The 20,085-nt window shown below is 46.7% G+C and overlaps 1 protein-coding gene across 22 annotated transcripts in view; it reads left to right on the top strand.

The window, feature by feature from the left end:
* The window catches only part of VPS37C (VPS37C subunit of ESCRT-I), a 58,240-nt gene that overhangs the window by 16,899 nt on the left and 21,256 nt on the right, over positions 1-20,085 (top strand). The window contains exons 1-3 of one of the 22 annotated variants that reach the window (XM_077962750.1): positions 11,121-11,231; positions 14,064-14,231; positions 14,558-14,684. Coding sequence is in view for 4 of the 22 variants with exons in the window: in XM_077962731.1 (XP_077818857.1) it covers positions 13,462-13,514; positions 14,064-14,181 (171 nt within the window). In the remaining 18 variants the exon portion in view is untranslated. Of the gene's footprint in view, positions 1-1,517; positions 1,834-2,576; positions 2,631-10,538; positions 10,922-11,107; positions 11,232-11,410; positions 11,520-13,448; positions 13,605-14,063; positions 14,685-15,604; positions 15,792-20,085 lie in introns of those variants that run through there. The other 21 variants (XM_077962744.1, XM_077962741.1, XM_077962735.1 and 18 more) reach the window with 21 other exon arrangements.

Genomic DNA, 20,085 nt, shown 5'->3' on the forward strand with positions numbered 1-20,085 from the left:
GGAGCGTTTACTTTCCTCCTGGCCCTATGGGTGTGCTGGGGGTTCCACCCAGGAGGACAAGCAAACCCCAGAGTTCCTGGTGGTGGCAGTGACACCCACTGTGCCTCTTGGAGCTGGAGCTGCTGATGATAACCAGCTTATCTACGTGGCCCTGGGCCCAGAGCAAACTCAGTTCTATTGACACCTCTTATTTTCCCGCCTCGGTTTGCACGTAGCCCCAGGGCTTGCTGTTCTGGGAAAGGGGTTGATAACTCATTGCTGGTAACTTGCTCCGAGTCAACAAATCAAGTGCGTGATGAGGTCATGGTGTGTAACTTGTGGCCTCAATGGCCTGGTTGACGATGGTGTGTTCGGGCGTGGACGGAAGACTGGAGATGGAAAAGTGGGCCTTTGCTATTGCTCTTCCCCCTGTCTAGAAGGTTCTTCTCCCAGCTCTTTGGCTGGCTCCTCCTCAATATTCAGCCGCCATCTCAATGTTCCTTCCTCAGTGAAGCCTTCCGTGGTCACTCTGGTCTCCCAGCAGTGAAGCCTGACTCGGAGGAGCCCTGGAGACACCTGTTGAATGCCTTTTCCCACGTGTTCTTCGTGGGTGCCCTGTGAGGCTGATAGTGTCTCCAATTTACAGATGAGGAAACTGAGGCTTAGTGGAGCTAAGTAAATTCCTCAAGGATTTATGGCAAGTAAGTGGTAGAGTCAAGATTTGAACTAGGTCTGTCTGACTACAAATTCTAGGCTCTTGGCCACTCTGCGGCTCATTAGTACTGGGCTTGGGAGATCAGGAAATGAGGCAGAACAAAAGGAGGAGAGGATGGGTGGGAGGAGGAGGGAATAACTGAGGACAGGTTTCATCTATTAGGAAATATTGATTCTTTCAGTGAACACTTGAGGGTGCTCGAAGCCAAGTTCATAAATTGCTCACTATTTGTGAATAGCCTTGCAGACAGGGCCATGGAGGACAGTGTACAAATTGTGCCCAGAACACAGGTGTCAGGCCATGGGGGAAGGAGGCCTGAAGTCAAGTCATGATTCACTGCTGAGCCATGCACCTGGGCAGCTGCAGCCACCTGGAGGAGGCCAGCTTTTTCTGAATCTAACAAAGGCTCTAAGTGGGCTAGCAGTGGCCCTGAAGTCCAGGAAACAAAACATTTAGAAAGGCAATGTGGCAGCACTGCAATGGAGGCATGCCCCGGGCATCCTGCAAAGAGGATGCCCAATGCTGCCTTACGTGGAAATTTAGGAAGGCTCCCTAGTGGAGGTGGCAACTGAGCCGAGTCTCAGTGGATGAGAGAACTTAGCCAAGTGGGCATGGGGAGGAGGGAACACCAAAGAGGGCAGCACTGGCATGATAATAGACCTAAGGGATTATAAGTCACCTGGTAAGGTTAGACGGCAAGGGTCATGGTCCCAACTGATGCATGGTATTAGTCAGCATGGGCAGTATATGCTGCAGTAACAAGCAACACCCAATTTCACAATAACAAGGTTTCTCTTTTGCTTTCCCTATTTGTCCATTACAGGTCATCTAGGGCTCTGATTGAGACGTCTTCACTCAGGGATGCAGACCAATGGAGACTTCACCATCTATGGTGTCACTGGTGGCTACAGCAGGGCAAGAGGCACATGCCAATTCATGCACCCGCCATGCCAGGAGTGCCTGCAGGAGTGAAATGGGTCACTACTATTTGCATTTCATCGCCCCAAGCAACGCTGAATTTCAAGGGACTATGGAAGTATAATTCAACACGGTTTTAGAATGAGGACTAGGAAAATCTGAAGAACAGTGCTAATGATATACGGCTTAACATGGGGAAGGAGAGCAAGGACCACATCACGGTAGGCTTTGAGTGCCATGGTCAGGCACTTGGAATGTTTCCTGTAGGCAATGAGGAGCTTTGGGCGGGTGGATGAGGTATGAGCCTGCAAAGAAGGCAGCAGAAGAGAGGAAAGTGAGGTTTAAACATGAGAAGGGTGCCAGAGCCAAGGGAAGAAGAAGGAAATACGAAACATCAAACAGAGAGGGAAGCCGGAGAAATGGGCTGGGGAAGCACTGGACAGTGAGTGGAAGTCAGGCCCTCCTGCCTCCAACCCTCCCTTTCACTGGAAAGAGAGAGACTGGAGAGAAAGGGATGGAGGGAGGAGGTGGGGAAGACAGAGCCCAGACAGACATTTTGAGGGGTTGCTTAGACTGGAAAAATCAAGACTTCAGTGGAGCTTGGGGACCAACCACAAATATCTAAAAGCTTTTCGCGAAAACAAGGGACTAGACTTATTTGATGGCAAATGTTCAGAGTAGCATAGGGACAAAACCTGGGAATTATAGGGAGGCAGATTTAACTTTTATTTGATAACAACTTCTGTTATCAACTTAAGCTTGTTGTTTGAACTATGTACAAGCACCTTGCTGGGGTGAAGAGGCGTGTAATGTTTTGAAATGTTAATTTCCTTCCTGTTCTCGTGGCTGAAGGAAAGAATGAATGAATATTTAATACTGCAGGCTAGGACTGTTCTTTGAGAGTGGGAGGTGACAGTTAATGGCTTCGTGGTATTCTAGGGCTGTACCGAAGAAAACTCCCACCCAAGCCAGTGTTTAGAAGATGAAGTTAAATGAGAATGGGGAGGTAAATAGAGAGGTAAGTGCCATGTTAGAAAGGAAGAGGAAAAAGCTGGTTGTGGTGGCACACACCTGTAGTCCCAGCTACTTGGGAGGCTGAGGTGGGAGGATTACTTGGGTCCAGGAATTGGAGGCTGCAGTGAGCTGTGATCGCACCATTGCACTCCAGCCTGGAAGACAGAGTGTGACTCCATATCTAAGAAAAGAAAACCAAAAATCCCCCCAAAAATGAAAGGAGGAGGAGGCCTTCTCTGGGGGAAAGAGGGGTGATGACTTCCTTACACAGCTGAGGCTGGTTATGCTACCAATTCTGGGCCACAGAAAGGGGCAGAACTTATGATCCTAGGTAGGTAGATGCCAGAGTCTCATTTCTGAGCATGTGTCTTTGGGAGGAGCTGGCAGGATACCCTAGGAATGGTCCTTGCCCTGGCTTGGGCCCTTGGAGTGGCACTCTGTGACCTGCCCAGTGACAGAAGGCATTGCCATATCACCCTGTGGCAGAGGAAGCTGTGGCTAAGAGGGTGATCACCATGGTGTCTAAACTCAGTCCCCATTCCCCCTAGTTTTCCTTTTCTTTCTTTTCTTTTTTTTCTTTTTTTTGAGATGGAGTCTCGCTCTGTTGCCTAGGCTGGAGAGCAGTGGCACAATCTTGGCTCACTGCAACCTCCGCCTCTCGGGTTCAAGCAATTCCCCTGCCTTAGCCCCCTGAGTAGCTGGGACTCCAAGTGCTCGCTGGCATGCCTGGCTAACTTTGGTATTTTTAGTAGAGACAGGGTTTCGCCATGTTGGCCAGGCTGGTCTTGAACTCCTGACCTCAAGTGATCCACCCACCTTAGCCTCCCAAAGTGCTGGGATTATGGCATAAGCCACTGAGCCCTGCCTCCCCCTCGTTTTTCTGACACCGTGGTAGTCTGGAAATCTCACAGGATTCTATGGAGTGGGAGGAAGGAATGAATGTGCTGCTTTGGGAGCCTCCAGGCCTGCACGAGGATCGAGCAGAGGCTGTTTGACCTCTGGCTGGTCCGAGGGCTGTTCTGGGATGCTGCCCAGAAGAGAGGCTGCCCTTTCATTCTAATGTCCAGCTGATCTCAGGGGTTGGGGGGATTTCTTTGACTCCCTGTGGCCTTATCTGCTGATACCATGTCATTTCCAAAAACTTGAGAACCTTCGCAACGTTCCTGGGCAGGTCCTTGTCCAGAGACCAATACGGATCCAGGTGTAGGGAGCTGCAGTGGCGGCCAAAGTTCAGAGTTCCTAGGGGCTCAACCTAATGGGATGGAGCCTGCTGGTCTTGGCCGAAAGCTTTATAATAATCACACCACTCCCTGAATCTTGCTCTTAAAAAAATTTGTGTTGGGGGGCAGGGATTTAAATGCCATGGGTGCCACTGGGGTGAATGCATTCTTCCTCCAGTTGCTGGCTTCTCCACAGCTCACCAGAAATATCTTTTCCTACTGGGTGCAGTGGGGCACGCCTGTAATCCTAGCTACTGGGGAGGCTGAGGCAGGAGGCTCACCTGATGCCAGGAGTTTGAGACCAGCATGGGCAACATAGCAAAATTTCATCTCTAAAAACAAAAATCAGGCCGGGCGCGGTGGCTCAAGCCTGTAATTGCAGCACTTTGGGAGGCCGAGACAGGCGGATCACGAGGTCAGGAGATCGAGACCATCCTGGCTAACACGGTGAAACCCCATCTGTACTGAAAAAAAATACAAAAAAAAAAAAAAAAAACTAGCTGGGCGAGGTGGTGGGCGCCTGTAGTCCCAGCTACTCGGGAGGCTGAGGCAGGAGAATCACTTGAACCTGGGAGGTGGAGGCTGCAGTGAGCCGAGATTGAGCCACTGCACTACAGCCTGGTGACTGAGCAAGACTGTGTCTCAAAACAAAACAAAACAAAACAAAATTTTATTTATCTTTCATATAATAGTCCAGGTGGCTCTCCAGTGGTTGAAACCCAAATTCCTTCTTGTTGCCTTGCCTTCCTCAACATGTGGTATTCGTCTCTTGGTCCATTATGGCTGCTTCAGCTCACGTCATTACATCTGCATTCCAGCCAGTGGGAAATAGAGAAAGGGAAGTGGGATACGCCCCTTTCCTTATAGGAAAGGCATAGTCCAGAAGTTGCAAAGATTACTTCTGCTCATATGTCACTGGCCATAATGAAGTTAACAGGGGCACTGCTAGGTGAAAGAGAGACTGGGAAATGTAGTCTTTAGCTGGGTGGCCACAGACTAGGGTGATAGTTGGAGTTGGATTACTGGAGGAAGTAGATGATGAGCAGTTCCTGTTATACCCTCCTGCTTCAATGAAGATAAGCCGGTTTCCATCCTCCAGATCTCAGAGGATCAACACAACTAAGACTGATTTCTCACTCACAGCCGACCTGGGTTGACAGAGAGCTCTGCTCCTCGCAGCCACGCAGGGACTCAGGCTGAAGGACGCTCTGTCCTGATGCAGGGGAAGGGGATGGGTGAGAAATGGGACTCTGGTTCCTAAAGACTTCCGCCTGGAAGTGACACACATCACCACCTCTGCTCACATTCCATTGGTCAAAGTATATTCCACCGCCATGGCAAGCGGGGTTGGGTGGCGGGAGGGATGAGGGCGGGAGGGGGATGGTGGTTTGGAAGAGGGAGAGGAACTGCTGCTGTGGTTATGAAGAGCAACAATGGCCACACCCTTCACCAATGTGCTCATGCCTCACTCACCTTTGGTTCTCTCCACTCCCGCCCTGAGCCTCTTTTGGCCAACATACACAGATTGGATAAGATTATACAGGAGGACGTGTACTAGGCTGTCAATCAGCAGGAGAGCCAACCAAACAACCAAAGAAGAAAAAGAAAATAAAACATCCCCAAACTAGGCTTAACCATGTTTATAATCACAATTTGCATTTATGCAAGATTATGTATATGTGCATTTTTTTTTTTTTTTTTTTTTTTTAGACGGAGTCTTGCTCTGTTGCTGAGGTTGCAGTGCAGTGGCTCGATCTCAGCTCACTGCAACCTCCGCCTCCCGAGTTCAAGCAATTCTCGTGCCTCAGCCTCTGGAGTAGCTGGGATTACAGGTGCCCGCCACCATGCCCAGGTACTTTTTTGTATTTTTAGTTGAGATGCGGGTTTCACCATGTCAGCCAGGCTGGCCTCAAACTCCTGACCTCAGGTAATCCACTCGCCCTGGCCTCCCAAAGTGTTGGGATTACAGGCGTGAGCCTGTAATAGTCTGTGTTTTATTTATTTATTTATTTGTTTATTTATTTATTTATTTATTTTTATGGCAGCCTGAGCAGACTAAGACACACTGTAACTGTGTAGTAGTATCAGGTTTAAGTTTAGGTGTATATTATAGAAAACCTGAAATAACCACAACTTTAAAAAGATAAAACTTATTTTTTCCCCCTTAAATAAATCTGGAGATAGGCTGTTCAGAGTTTGAATCGTTTCCATTTCCAAAGTCACCTCATAGTCCAATATGGCTGCAGGAGTTCCAGCCAGCACATCTGACATCTAGTGAGTAGTTAGAAGAAGGCGGGGGAAGGCAAAAAGACTCACGTCCCAGCTGAATCAGCTCCTTTAAAGCAGCCTTCCAGGAAATCCCCCTCAACACTCCTGCTTATATCAGAGTCACCTAGTCACAACTAACAGCAAAGGCAGTTGGGAAATGCAGTCTTTTAGCTGACTGGGCACATTGCAATCCTGAATGAAATGTACTGTTTTTAAGGAAAAACAGAGAACGGATAATTTTGTAGGCAGCTGCCAGGCCCTACCTCAGAGGCATAATCCATTGTCTGAGTTGTGCAGGCTGAACGGCTCAGCACAGCACGGGAGCCACAAGGAGGAAGTAGAAGAGAGAAACCAGCCAGACAGATCTGACTCCCAACTCTAGAAATAAAAAGATAAAGTAACTCTTCACTGGTGATCTTCTGAAGACCAAATTAGAGATTCTACATGCCACAAATCAAAACTTCCTTTAAAAACTGCTCTTCCAGCCGGGCACAGTGGCTCACACCTGTAATCCTAGCACAGTGGCTCACACCTGTAATCCTAGCGGGCGGATCACGAGGTCAGGAGATCGAGACCATCCTGGCTAACACGGTGACACCCTGTCTACTAAAAATACAAAAAATTAGCCAGGTATGGTGGCAGGTGCCTGCAGTCCCAGCACTTGGGAGGCTGAGGCAGGAGAATCGCTTCAACCCAGCAGGCGGAGGTTGCAGTGAGCCGAGATCGTGCCACTGTACTCCAGCCCGGGCGACAGCGAGACTCGTCTCAAAAAACAAACAAACAAACCCCAAAACAACAACAAAACTGCTCTTCCAACCCAGTTCCCAAATCTCTCGCAATACCTCAGCTTCTCAAATGTCTCGTTACCTCGAACTCTTAACTTCCTTGTCTTGTCTTCCTTGTTTATGTCACTTGTCCGTCCATTCAACCAGTATGACAAGGTCCAGGGCTGAGCAGCTGAGCAAACAGGCAAGCAAACAAGCAAAACCAAACTCCCCTTTTTAGAAGGGGGTAGAGAGGCAATGAAATATATACTGCAATGTACTGTCATATTTTTTCGTTCCTGATCAGGGTCATTTGAAGGACTGAGGCATCTTGGGCTAGAGATACCTTGTTTTCTCTCCAATCTCAACCAAAAACGTGACTTCCTTGAGGCTGGAGAGGGTATCTGTTCATCTGTGTATCCGCAGGTCTTAGCAGTGTGGGTATTCAGTGAATGCATGTGGAATGAACAAAGGAATTAAGTGAATGTGAGAAACAGAGTAAGGCACCACCTTCTCTAACTGGGGTTGTTTGTGTTTATAACTTTTTTAAATTTTTCATTTATCAGGGCCACTCCAGATATGAATGAAATTGGGTGTAACTGAGGTACAGAATGTGGGAACATAGGTGTATCTGATAGGAGATCAGGACTGGAGAGGATGGGGCTAGAGCCAAGGGAAGCTGCAAAAGGTCCAAAGTGGAAAATAGCAGGAACCAGATAAAAAGAGTACCCTTTTTCCCAATGCCACGTCCCTCCCATGACCTGAATTTCCTGCAGTTTTCTCTTCCTCCCTCCTTTGTCCTAATTCTCTATCTTTGGTTATTCAGGAGGGCCAGCACCCTCTGCCCCCATAAGATAATGTGGCAGTGACTCAGGACACGCAGAGAGAGCATAGGCAGCAGTGTGTCGTTTCCCCTCAACATCCTTGGTAGAATCATTGTGTCTGTCTCATTCACAAGTTGTTGTTGTTGTTGTTGTTGTTGTTGTTGTTGTTGTTCTTCTTCTTCTTCTTCTTCTTCTCTTCCTCTTCCTCCTCTTCCTCCTCTTCCTCTTCTTCCTCTTCTTCTTCCTCTTCTTCTTCTTTTTTTTAGCGTTAGCAGTTTCCAGCATCTGCATAAAATGATGTGTAAAATAGAGTCTCGGCCTGTCCTTAGAGAAGTTACTATCTAGGGGGAGTGAAAGGTCAACTACAGAAAAGTGTAGAAAATGCTAAGAAGGGTGGGGTGTTTGAATAACACATAAGGGGGCACTTACCCAGTCTTACGGTATAGGGGCTTTCTAGAAGTAGAGTCTAAGACTTAAAGGGCACGAGTGACAGAAAACCCAAAACAACAGTGACACAAGGTGGTTTATTTCTGTCTCACACAGAACGTAGAGGCAGCCATCCTGCGGTGTCATGGTCCATTACGGAATCAGGGCTCAGGTTTCTTCTATTTTGTTGTGCCACTAGTGTGACCTCTATTCCTATGGTCGCCTCATGGTTCAGGATGACTACACTTGTTCCAGCCATCATGTCCATGTTCTGCCTTCCAACATGGTACCAATCAGTGAAGAGATTGCTGGATATAAACTCAAGCTAATCCATCAATAGCGTTTCCTAATTACTTTCCTTCAGAAATGAAACACATGCAGAGTTAAAAATCACATAGCAGCTGGGCGCGGTGGCTCATGCCTGTAATCCCGGCACTTTGGGAGGCCGAGGCAGGTGGATCACCGGAGGTCAGGAGTTCATCAGCCTGGCCAACATGGTGAAACCCTGTCTCTACTAAAAATACAAAGACTAGCTGGGTGTGGTGGCAGGCGCCTGTAATCCCAGCTACTCGGGAGGCTGAGGCAGGAGAATCACTTGAACCTGGGAGGCAGAGGTTGCAGTGAGCAGAGATTGCACCATTGCACTCCAGCCTGGGAAACCAGAGCAAAACTCTGTCTTAAAAAAAAAAAAAAAAATCACATAGTACAAAAAGGCTTATGACAAAAAATTAAGGTCACCTGGCCTGGCCCTCCCTACCCCTCAGAAACAATTTCAACCTAGCTTTCAGGCAGGTGCTGTCAATGGGAGTCACTCTGACATTATGTACCACGTGACACGTTTGCAAAACCAACATGGCACCCCCAAAGGAGTCACTAGTGTCTCGGAAGGGTCAGCAGCAGCTGAGACTGCCTTCTTTATGGACCCCTTCTGTTACAAGAAGGAGTTTTGACAAATTTAGTTTGACAGAGTTTAATTGAACAAATAATGATTTGTGAATCAGTCAGCCCCCAGAACCAGAATAGGTTCAGAGTAACTCTGAGGCTGCCATGTGGTCAGATAACATTTATGGATAGAAAACAGAAAGTAGGTTGGGCGTGGCGGCTCATACCTGTAATCCCAATACTTCGGGAGGCCGAGGCTGGAGGATTGCTTGAGCCCAAGAGTTCCAGACCAGCCTGGGCAACATAGTGAATCTCCATTTCTATTAAAAAATAACAATCATTAAAATTTAAAAATAAGAAAAAGGAAAGAGATGTCCAGAATACAGAAGCGAAGTACAGAAAGAGTTGGACCCGTTATGTAAGCACAGAACCAGCCCCACCTGGTTCAACTTTGTGTAATAAAGTGGTGAGTTGTTTTTTCAGTTGCCAGGACCCCAGGTTGCAAGTTATGTAACCTGAGCGTGCCCAGAAGAACCAAGCATGCAACCACAGGCGCAACCTAAATGCTCAGACCAAAGAACGGGAACGGAATTAAGAAGTAGATACATGGTATAATCCATGATCTAATCAGATTGAGGCATGGCATCATCCCATGGCAAGATCTAGTCAGATCATTGCTCACTGCAAGACTCAATCAGATCACGGCTCATTACCCTCTGCCTATAACACCTGCCACAGCCCCTGGCTTGGGGAGACAGATTTGAGCATGTCTCCTCGCCAGTTGACTTGCAACAAATCTTCCCGTCTACAAAAACCTGGTACTTCGCTGTTTGGCTTTCTGAGGGCAAAGGGATCCAGTTTGGTTCCCTAATAATGACAGATTGACATTTGCCTTATTGGAACAAGGTTTGAACAGTTGGCTGCCTGTGATTGGCTGAAACTCTGTGATTGGTATGAGTAGGTTCCAGTTCACTATGTACGGAGAAACCTTTAGGACAAACTTAAAATATGCCAGGAGAGAGCTTTAGGTTAGGCTTAACACTTCTTCCCTTTTGGTCAATCTCTTGATTTTGAGAGGTTGGAAACTTAAGACATTGACATCAGTTACCATTGTAAATAGACTTATTTGGTCTCAAATCCCGCTGGGAAATAGCAGAGCAGTGGGTTTCGTAGATGGGAAAGGAAACAGAATAGAAACAAAACAAAACAATAAAACAAAAAAACACCTGATTAGTTAACATCAGGTCACTTCAGGGTCCTTTTTTAAAGGGTTAGAGCAGAGGCGGCTTCCTAATTATGCTGCAATCTCCTGTTTCCAGGGGGGAAGGGAGGAGATAGGGAATATCGGTAATTCTGTAGAATAAATGGGTGGGGGAAAGAGATTAACTAGTAAATGGAAATGAGTGTGTGGTGGCCTTGGGGCTCCTCAGTCTGAGCTCAGCCCATCTGGGGCTCCTCCTAGGTTCTGGGCTTCCATCTGCTTCCCGCTCCTTTGGGGTCCCTCCGAGCAGCCTCCCAAGGTCGAGCTGTGTACTGAGCGAGTCTTCGGGGCCACTCGGAAGACAGTGGACGTCCGCGCCGGCGCACTCGCCCAGAGCGGCCTGGTCTCCGCCCAGTGGGCGGGGCCTCTTCCGGGGGGCGTGCGGCGTGCACGGGAGGGGTCTCGTGGGCGCTCCCGTGGTTGTGGCACGGGTGACTGCGAGCGTGTGTGTGTGGCACGATATCGTGGTAACCCAGAGGCGCGCGAGGCGGGGCGCCCAACGGGGTGGCGGGGCGAGCACGCGCGCCACTGGGGCGCCGGACGTTGAAAGGGGGGTCACATCCGGCAGGGGGCGGGCCTGGCGGACCCCGGAAGTGTGGGCGCGGCTGCGGTTTAACCCGCGGTGGCGGCGGCGGCGGCGGCCCTGGCAGGTGAGCCGGGACTGGGGAGGGTCCCAGCTCTGCCGCAGGCGGGCGGGGCAGAGGACGACGGTGGGGGCGGCGCCGGCGGTGGCTCCCGGAGCGCCCCCGCCTGCCCGCCTCATCCTGGCAGAGGCCGATGATTGGGCACGAGGGGCGCGTGACTCGCGCCGGGGGCCGGCGCCCCTGCCCCTAGCGGTGGGAGGGACGCGGGGAGAGCGCGAGGCGCCGCCCCGGCTCCCCTGCGGGTCGCACCTCCAGTTCCGCTTCACCCCTCACCGCCACCCTCCTTTCTCCATCTCCGCAGGCCCTCGCCCCGTATGTGAGCATCTTGCGGTCACAATTCTGATGACATTAGAGCCAATTAGCCCATTGTATAGATGGGGAAGCTGAGGCCTAAGAGTAGGGTCTGACTTGCCAGAGGGCACGCGGGAGACCAGTGGCAGGGTGAGAGTTGGAGGGACTTTGTCTTTGACTTACTGGCTTGTGCCCTTTCTCCAGGACTTTGAGAGAGGAGACTTTCAGCTTTGGCTTTGTTCAGGACTCAGACTTGGACCTCCCGGTATCATTGACCATTTCTTACCGCAGGACCCTCTGGGCGCAAAGGGCAGTGATGCATACATACCCATTATATGCCTGGTTCCTCTCCATTTCCTCCTCAGCAGATGAGGAGATTTCCCACTTTACCGATGGGAGAAGGAGTTACCTGGAGCTGTTTTGCGAGTTACTGGCAGAGTTGACTCTACAACCTGGGGTTTTAGTCGCTGAGCTGAGGCAGTGCTTTCCTAGCTACACCTTGTCTGGGCTCACTTACCCTGGGAATGTCAGTCTTCAGCTCCAGAAACTTCCCAGACTCATTTCCCTTCTCTCAGTTCTCCTGTTGCTACCTAAGGCCTTTTCCACCCTTTTTATTGGCTCCTGGAGTCCCATTTCCTACCAATGCATCAAGATGCTGCCACCAGACTGTCATTTCCGTGACTCTTGGCCTTAGAGCTGGAGGTGGTGGTGACCGAGGAACTGGGGAAGGAAAGACTCTTACTTTGTTGTCCAAAGCTGCAGCCCTGCAGAGACCTGAACTCTGTAGTTCTGGGTGGGATTGGGGACTGTTGCGGTGAACATACTGGACGCTAAAGTGAGTCTTGGTTCTTTGCGGTGGTAGTGCTCAGAAAAACCTTTTTCCTAGATTATCTTGGAAATGTGATTCCATGCCTTTGTAATTTCCATTAAGTAGCACATTTTCATTGTAGACTTTCTGAGCAGTTTCTGCCGCTGTTTTGCAGGTAGCAATAGCTGTGATTTGTTGCTTGGCTTCATATGCTGGGCGCTGTTCTAGGGCTTTCTGAACATACCGAATTTTGTGAACATGTCCAAATAGGCGATGATCCCATTTTACAGATGAAGTGAGTTGCAGAGGTGTTAGATAACCTGGCTAGCGTCACACAGCCAGTAAGTGACCAAGTTTGGATTTTTTTTTTTTTTTTTTTGAGACGGAGTCTTGAACTGTTGCCCAGGCTGGAGTGAAGTGGTGTGATCTCCGCTCACTGCAGCCTCCGCCCCCTGGGTTCAAGCGATTCTCCTGCCTCAGCCTCCCCAGTAGCTGGGATTATAGGTGCCCGCCACAACGCCCGGCTAATTTTTGTATTTTTTAGTTCAGACGGGGTTTCACCATGTTGGCCAGGCTGATCTCGAACTCCTGACCTCAGGTGATCCACCCGCTTCTGCCTCCCAAAGTGCTGGCATTACAGGCGTGAACCACTGTGTCCAGCCGCAAGTGGGATTTCTAAGCCATCAGTCTCATTTCGAAGTCAAGGTGCTTTTAACTGTGTGATACTGCCTCTCAGACCCTTTAGTTTACCAAAGGTGCTGGACCTTAAGAATAATTTCTGATGCTTGTTAAAAATACAGAGCTCCACCTCTAGAGATTCCTGTGCTATTGTCTGGAGGAGGGCCCAGAAATCTATTTTTAACGAACGCACTGGGTGATTCTTACTGTAAGGCAAGTTTGGGAAACACCGCCTGTTAAGAACTTTGTAGATTTGCTAGGCCACTGGTAGCTTGGAAGTGAGATTATTCCTGAGGATTCTTGTTTTCTTTTTGTTTATTGCTTTGAAATTTGTTAATTTGCCCTTAAGAGTCCTTTGGGTTAGCTAGCGGTACGAATCATTTCTGGACACTGTTGGCCAGTAATAGTAGGGGTTTTCCAGGCTGACAAAATCAGATCACTGAAGACCTGGCTTAATGGATTTAGCTCTTTTAATCCAGCTGGATCTCTGTTGTGTGGAAATTCTGTTAGAAGTGTCCTTGAAAGGTGGCGTTTCCACAAGGTTTTGGTCTGTTCCCAGGAGCTTACCAAAAGAGAGAGAGGTGTCTAATGGCAGCCCTGTCTGAGGTTTTGCTAGGTTTAAAGGCGTGTTTACTTAGTAGGTGCTCCTTCCAATTCATATCTCACCTCTTTATCTTCTTTTACTGGTTTACGTGAAAGACTAAGCAAATATCAAACAGGTTTGTCTTGATTTAGCCGAGGCTGACAAGTAGGACCCCTGGGGCTTAGGATGGGCTGGAGAGGGAGTCTCTCCAGTGAACGTCAAACAGATAGCTCAGGCAGGTAGGCCTACCTTTGAAGACCTGTAAGTATTTTCAGTCCCGCTACTGATTTATCTGGTCCCACTTCAAGCAGGATTACAACTAGTCACAGGTAAAGTCAGCATTATAGGATTACTTTATTCTCCTGTCTGGTAAACACTGATTTCTAATTTATTTTCTTTTAAATAGAGAACATATTTCCCTGTTACATTTGCTGAGACTTGTTTTATGGCCCAGAGTATGGTCTATCTTGGTAAATGTTCTGTGAGCCCTTGAGGAAGTTGCCTATTCTGCTATTGCCGGATCAAGTGTTCTGTAACTTTCAGTTCAGGCAGGTTGGTTTGTAATGTTCAAGTCTTCTGTGTCCTTACTGATTTTTGGTCTTCTGTTCTTTCAGTTATTGAGAGAGGGACATTGACACTTCTGATTATAATTGTGGATTTCTCCATTTCCCCTGGTAGTTTTATCGGTTTGTGTTTCACATGTTTCGAAGCTCCGTTGTTAATTGCACAAACCTTTATGAGTATTATATTCCATGTATGAATTGACCTTCTTTGTTGTATTGTATTAGGCTGTTTTGCGTTGCTATAAAGAAATACCTGAAGCAGACGATTTATAAAGAAAAGAGATTCATTTGGCTCACGGTTCTACACGCTGTACAAGAAACATTGCATCAGCATCTGCTTCTGGTGAGGACTCAGGAAGCTTTTACTCGTGGCAGAAGGTGAAAGGGGAACAGGTGTGTCACACAGCCACAGAGGGAGCAAGAGAGATGCCAGGCCCTTTTAAGCAACCAGCTCTCATGTGAACTAAGAGAGCAAGAACTCATTACTGCGGGGAGGGCCCCAAGCCATTCATGAGGGATCTGTCCTGTGACCTAAACATGTCTCACCACTAGGCCCTACCTCCAACACTGGGAATCAAATTTTAACGGATTTGGAGGGGGCAGATATCCAAACTGTATCATTTACCATGAAATGGCTCTTTTAGCCCCAGGAAGTGTTCTTTGCTCTGAAATCTGCTTTGTCTGATATTAGTATAGCTAATCCAGCTTTAAAAAATTAGTGTTAGGAATTGATTTCCAGAATATGCGAACAACTTCTGCTACTCAGCAACAAAAAACACAGCCCGATTCAAAAATGGGTGAAGGACTTGAATAGATACTTCTTCAAAGAAGATACACAAATGGCCAGTAAGTACATGAAAAGATGCTCAACTTCACTAGTCATTATGGAATGCAAATCAGTACCACAGCGAGCTACCACTTCACCTATTACGATAGCTATTAAAACAAACAAGCAAACAAAAAAAACCAGTAAGTAATAAATGTTGACAAGGATGTAGAGAAATTGAAACCCTTGTGCTTTTTTGGTGGGAATGGAAAATGGTATAGCCAGTGGAAAACAGCATGGCAGTTCCTCAAAAAATTAAACATGGAATTGCCATATCATCTAGCAATTCCACTTCCGGGTATATACCCAAATAAGTGAAAGCAGACACTTGAGCAAGTATCTGTATACCCATGTTCGTAGCAGCATTATTTACAATAGCCTAAAAGTTGGGAACCACGCAAGTGTCCATGGACAGGTGAATGGCTAAGCAAAATGTGGTATATATATTAGATAGAATATTATTCAGTCTTAAAAAGGAAAGAAGACTTGATATATCCTGTGATATGGGTGAACCTTGAAGACATTATCCTTAGTGAAACCAGCCGGTCACAAGAGAACAAATATTGTTGTATTCCTCTTACATGAGGTTCCTAGAGTGGTCCAGTTGTAGAGACAGAAAGTGGAATGGTGGTTGCCAGACGATGGAAGAAAGGGAGAATGGGAAGTTAGTGCTTAATGCGTACAGAATTTCGGTTTAGGGTGATGAAAATGTTCTGGAGAGGAATGGTGGTGATGGTTATACAACAAAGCAAATGTATTTAATGTGAAAGAACTGTATACTTAAAAATGATTAAAATGGTAAATTTTGTTGCGTATAAAAGGGTTTTTAAAAATAGAAGATTTAAAAATTATGGTTTATCTCTTAAAAAGTGTTTTTACTTCTAAACAATTTGTGTCTTTATATTGAAAGTGGGCTTCTTGTAGGCAGCATATAGACGGGTGTTTTTTTTGTTTTTTTTTTTGAGACAGAGTCTCCTTCTGTTGCCCAGGCTAGAGTGTAGTGGTGTGATCTTGACTCACTGCAATCTCCTCCTCCTGGGTTCAAATGATTCTCATGCCTCAGCTTCCTGAGAGCTGGGATTATAGGCATGTGCCTACCGTGCCCAGCTAATTTTTTGGTATTTTTAGTAGAGACGAGATTTCGCTGTGTTGGCCAGGTTAGTCTTGAACTCCTGACCTTAAGTTATCTGCCCACTCCTCCCAAAGTGCTGGGTTTACAGGTGTGAACAACTGCACCTGGCCGGGGGTTGCTTTTTAATCCAGTCTCACAAGCTGCATTTTAATTGGGATGTTAAGACTATTTAGATTTAATGTGATTATTGATACGGTGAAGTTTAAATCTACCTTCTTGCTGTTTGTTTTCAATCTGTGCCATGTGCTTTGTTCCCTTTTTCCTTTCTTATGACTTCTTTGGGATCGAGTAATTTTTATGATTCCATTTTGTTTCCTTTGTTGGTTTATTCTAACACTTTTTTTAGTGGTTGCTTTAAGATATATAGTATGCATCTTTAATTTGCCACAGCCTGTCTTCAAGTGATGTCATACCACTTTAGTGTAAGAATCTTGCAATAGTTTACTTTCATTTCCTTCCTCCTGGACTTCATACTGTTGTCACCTGTTTTACCTCTACACATGCCATAAATCCCATAACACATTGTTATTTTTGTTTTAAATAATCATTTTTTAAGGAGATTACAATGTAAAGTTCTTTTATATTTACTCATCTGTTTAACATTTTTGGTGCTCTTTATTCCTCCATGTAGATCCACATTTCTGCCTTGTTTCATGTTCCTTCTGACTTGAGGATGTCCATTTAACATTTCTTGTGGTGCTGGTCTGTTAGTGATGGATTCTTTCAGCTTTTGGGTGTCTAGAGAAGTCTTTATTTTGGCTTTGTTTTTGGAAGGCATTTTCCCTGTATAGAATTCTGGATTAACTATTTTTTTTTTTCAGTGCTTTAAAGATGTTCCAGTGTCTTTTGCTTGCATTGTTTCATATGAGTAATCTGCTATTTTTCTTTCCTTTTTTCTTCTTATTTTTTTAAGAGGCAGAGTCTCACTCTGTCATACAGGCCAGAGTGCAGTGGCATGATCATAGCTCACTGAGGCCTCAAACTTCTGGGCTCAGGTGATCCTCCCACCTCAGGGTCCCTAGTAGCTAAGACTACAGGTGTGTATACCATGCCTGGGTAATTGTTTTAAATGATTATTCTTTATTTTTGTAGAGATAGGGTCTTGCTATGTTGCTCAGGCTGGTTTTGACTTCCTGGCCTAAAGTGACCCTATGGCATCGGCTTCCCAAAGTGGTAAGATTACAGGCATGAGCCACCACACCTGGCCTGTTTATTTTTATTTTTTGCTCTTCTGTTTTTAATGTATCTTTTTCTCCTTCTAACTGCTTTTCTTTCTTTCTTCCATTTTTTTTTTTTTTTTTTTTTTTTTGAGACAGAGTCTCACTCTATCATCCAAGCCAGAGTGCAGTGGCATGATCATAGCTCACTGCAGCCTCAGATTTCTGGGCTCAAGGGATCCTCCCACTTCAGCCTCCCAAGTAGTTGGGACCACAGGTCTGTGCCACCATGCCGGGCTAATTTTTTATTTTTTCTAGAAACAGGGTCTCACTATGTTGCCCAGGATGGTCAGAAACTCCTGAGCTCGAGCAGTCTTCCCATCTTGGCCTCCCAAAGTGCTGAGATTGCAGGCATGAGCCACCATGCCTGGCTCTGACTGCTTTTCTGAGTTTAAACAATGTAATGATGATGTGCTTTGTGTAGTGTAGTTTTCTTCATGTTTTTTTGTGCTTGGGTTCATTGAGTTTTTTGGATTTGTGGGTTTATAGCTTTCATCAGATTTGGAAATTTTTCAGTCAGTAATTCTGCAAATATTTTTTTCATTCCCTTTTCTCTTTCCTCTCTTTCGGGGAATCCAGTTACATGTATATAAGGGTGCTAGAAGTTGTTCCATAGCTCTCTGATCATTTATTTTTCCCGCTAGTCTCTTTTTTTTTTCTCTCTGGTTTGTGCTGGATAGTTTCTGTTGCTATGTCTTCAAATTGACTGGTCTCTTCTGCATTGTCTAATCTGCTGATACTCCCTTTCAGTATACTTTTTATCATAGACTTTGTAGTTTTCATCTGTAGAAGTTTGATTTGGGTCTTTTAAATATCTTCCCCGTCTCTAACATGCTTAATCTTTCCTTTTGCTTCTTGAACATATGGAATACAGTTTTAGTAACTGTTTTAATGTCCTTGCCTGCTAATTCCATTATCTGTGTATTTTTTGGGTCTGTTTCTATTGTTTCCCTCACTATGGGTCTTATTTTCTTGTTTCTTTGTATGTCTGGTAATTTTTAATTGTATATCACATGTTGTGAATTTTACTTTATGGGGTGCTGGATATTTTTGTATTTCTATAAATGTTCCTGGCATTGTTTTGGAACACTGTTAAGTTACTTGGGAACAGTTTGATTCTTTAAAGGTTGCTCTCAAGGCTTGTTAGTTGGGGTCAGAACAGCCTTAGGCCCAGGCCTGATTTTTCCTCACTACTGAGGCAGTACTGTCCTTAGTACTTTACCAATGTCCTGTGAATGATGAGGTTTTTCCACTGCGGCTGGTGGGCACACAAGACTATTTCTGTTTCAATTTGAGGTCCAAGGATTGTTGCCTTGGACGGGTACAGATCAGTACCGGCTGAGAGCCGGAGGGGGACCCTCTGTAGGTTTCTGGGGTTCTCTGTGTGGCCCTTTCCTCTCTGGTACTCTGCCCTGTGAACTCTGGCTACCCTGGCCTCCCTGGAGTTGGAATTCCTCTCCTCCACTCCCTGTGCCTTGGGCCTGGAGGCCCTCTAGGAGTAACTTGGAGCAGCTGTAGTACTCAGCTTTTTGTTTTCCACTGTCAGGGGTCACTCTTCTGTGTTGTCTGATGTCCAGCGTTTACAAACTGTTGTTCTATGTGTTTTTTTTGGCTTTGTCTGGCTTTTTAGTTTTTTGAGGCAGGAGAGTAAATCTAGTGCCTCTCCCTCCATGTTAGCCAAAAGCGGAAGTCCCTGTCCAGTCAGCATTCCTTGGATGCCTGGTGTATTAGTCTGTTTTTTTCACACTGCTGTAATATAAAGAACTGCCCAAGACTGGGTAACTACTAAGGGAAAGAGGTTTAAGTGACTCACACTTCCGCATGTTCGGGAGGCCTCAGGAAAGTTACAGTCATGGCGGAAGGTGAAGTGGGCTCGTCTCACATGGTGGCAGGTGAGAGAGTGTCTGTGGGAGAAACTGTCAAACACTGATAAAACCATCATAGCTCATGAGACCTCATTCACTATCACGAGAACAGCATGGGGGAAACTGCCCCCATGATCCATCCAATCACCTCCCACTAGGTCCCTCCCTCCACATGTGGGGATTATGGGGATTACAATTCACGATGAGATTTGGGCGGGGACACCGAGCCAAACCATATCACCTTGTATGTGCCCAGTGTTGACCTAGGCGCTGGGATGCAGAAACAAACACGACATGGGCTGTGTCCTTGGGGAGCTCACACTCCTGCTGGAGGAACATGCTGATTTCTAAATAAGAAATGCTATGTGCTGTGTACAGAGTACCATGAAAGGCAGGATGAACTCTTTGGGAGGAAGGAGCAAGGAAAGCTTTAGAGAGTTGCTGGCTTTTGAGGGATGGAGCAGGCATTTTCTAGATGGGGAAAGTGTAGGAAAGAGTATTCCGGGCAGAGTAGAGAGGAAGAGCAAAGGCAGGGCAGCTTGTGCGGTGAACTCCTTCCCGGGCAGGATCCCTGTTTGACTGATCTTTAGAGATGAATGTATGTCAAGTGACTGGAAGTATGGTTTTTGTTCTGGGACTAGTAGGTAGAACAAAGAGAGTTGGGATGGTGTGAGCAACCCATGGAGAAACAGAGGCTCGGGGTCAGCTGATACAGGGCGTTGTATACCAACCCAAGGAGCACAAGATTTGGAACATAATACCAAATGCTGGGGAGCCATGAGAGGGCCATGGGAGCTCTGACTGTGTTCTCCCAAGGTTGCTGGGGGGTGTCAAAGAGGGCTGGAGAGGGCTGAGGCGGGCTCAGGGCAGACTTTCTGTACAAGCATGAAAATGAGTCCAGAGCTCAGTGTGGTCACAGATACAGCTTTGCCACCCTTTGTTTGATAATGGTCTTCATGGATTCCTGCCTGAGTCAAGAATTGATTTGAGAAGGCCTGGCTTGGTTTCTCTTTTTCTGTGGCTATACCCGTCTGCCTGTGGATGATTCCACTGGACCCGGAAGTTCTGGGTCTGGCTTATCACTGGCAGGGGTAGGATCTGCAGCTGCCCCACCTTTTATCCGCCTAGGATGGCCCCACCTCAGCGATCTCATCATCTTGGGCTTTGAATACACACCTTGCATGACCGCTGCACACTCCTGGATGTT

The sequence above is a fragment of the Macaca mulatta genome, chromosome 14 (genome assembly GCF_049350105.2).
Source record: "Macaca mulatta isolate MMU2019108-1 chromosome 14, T2T-MMU8v2.0, whole genome shotgun sequence".
Classification (NCBI taxonomy): Eukaryota; Metazoa; Chordata; class Mammalia; order Primates; family Cercopithecidae; genus Macaca; species Macaca mulatta.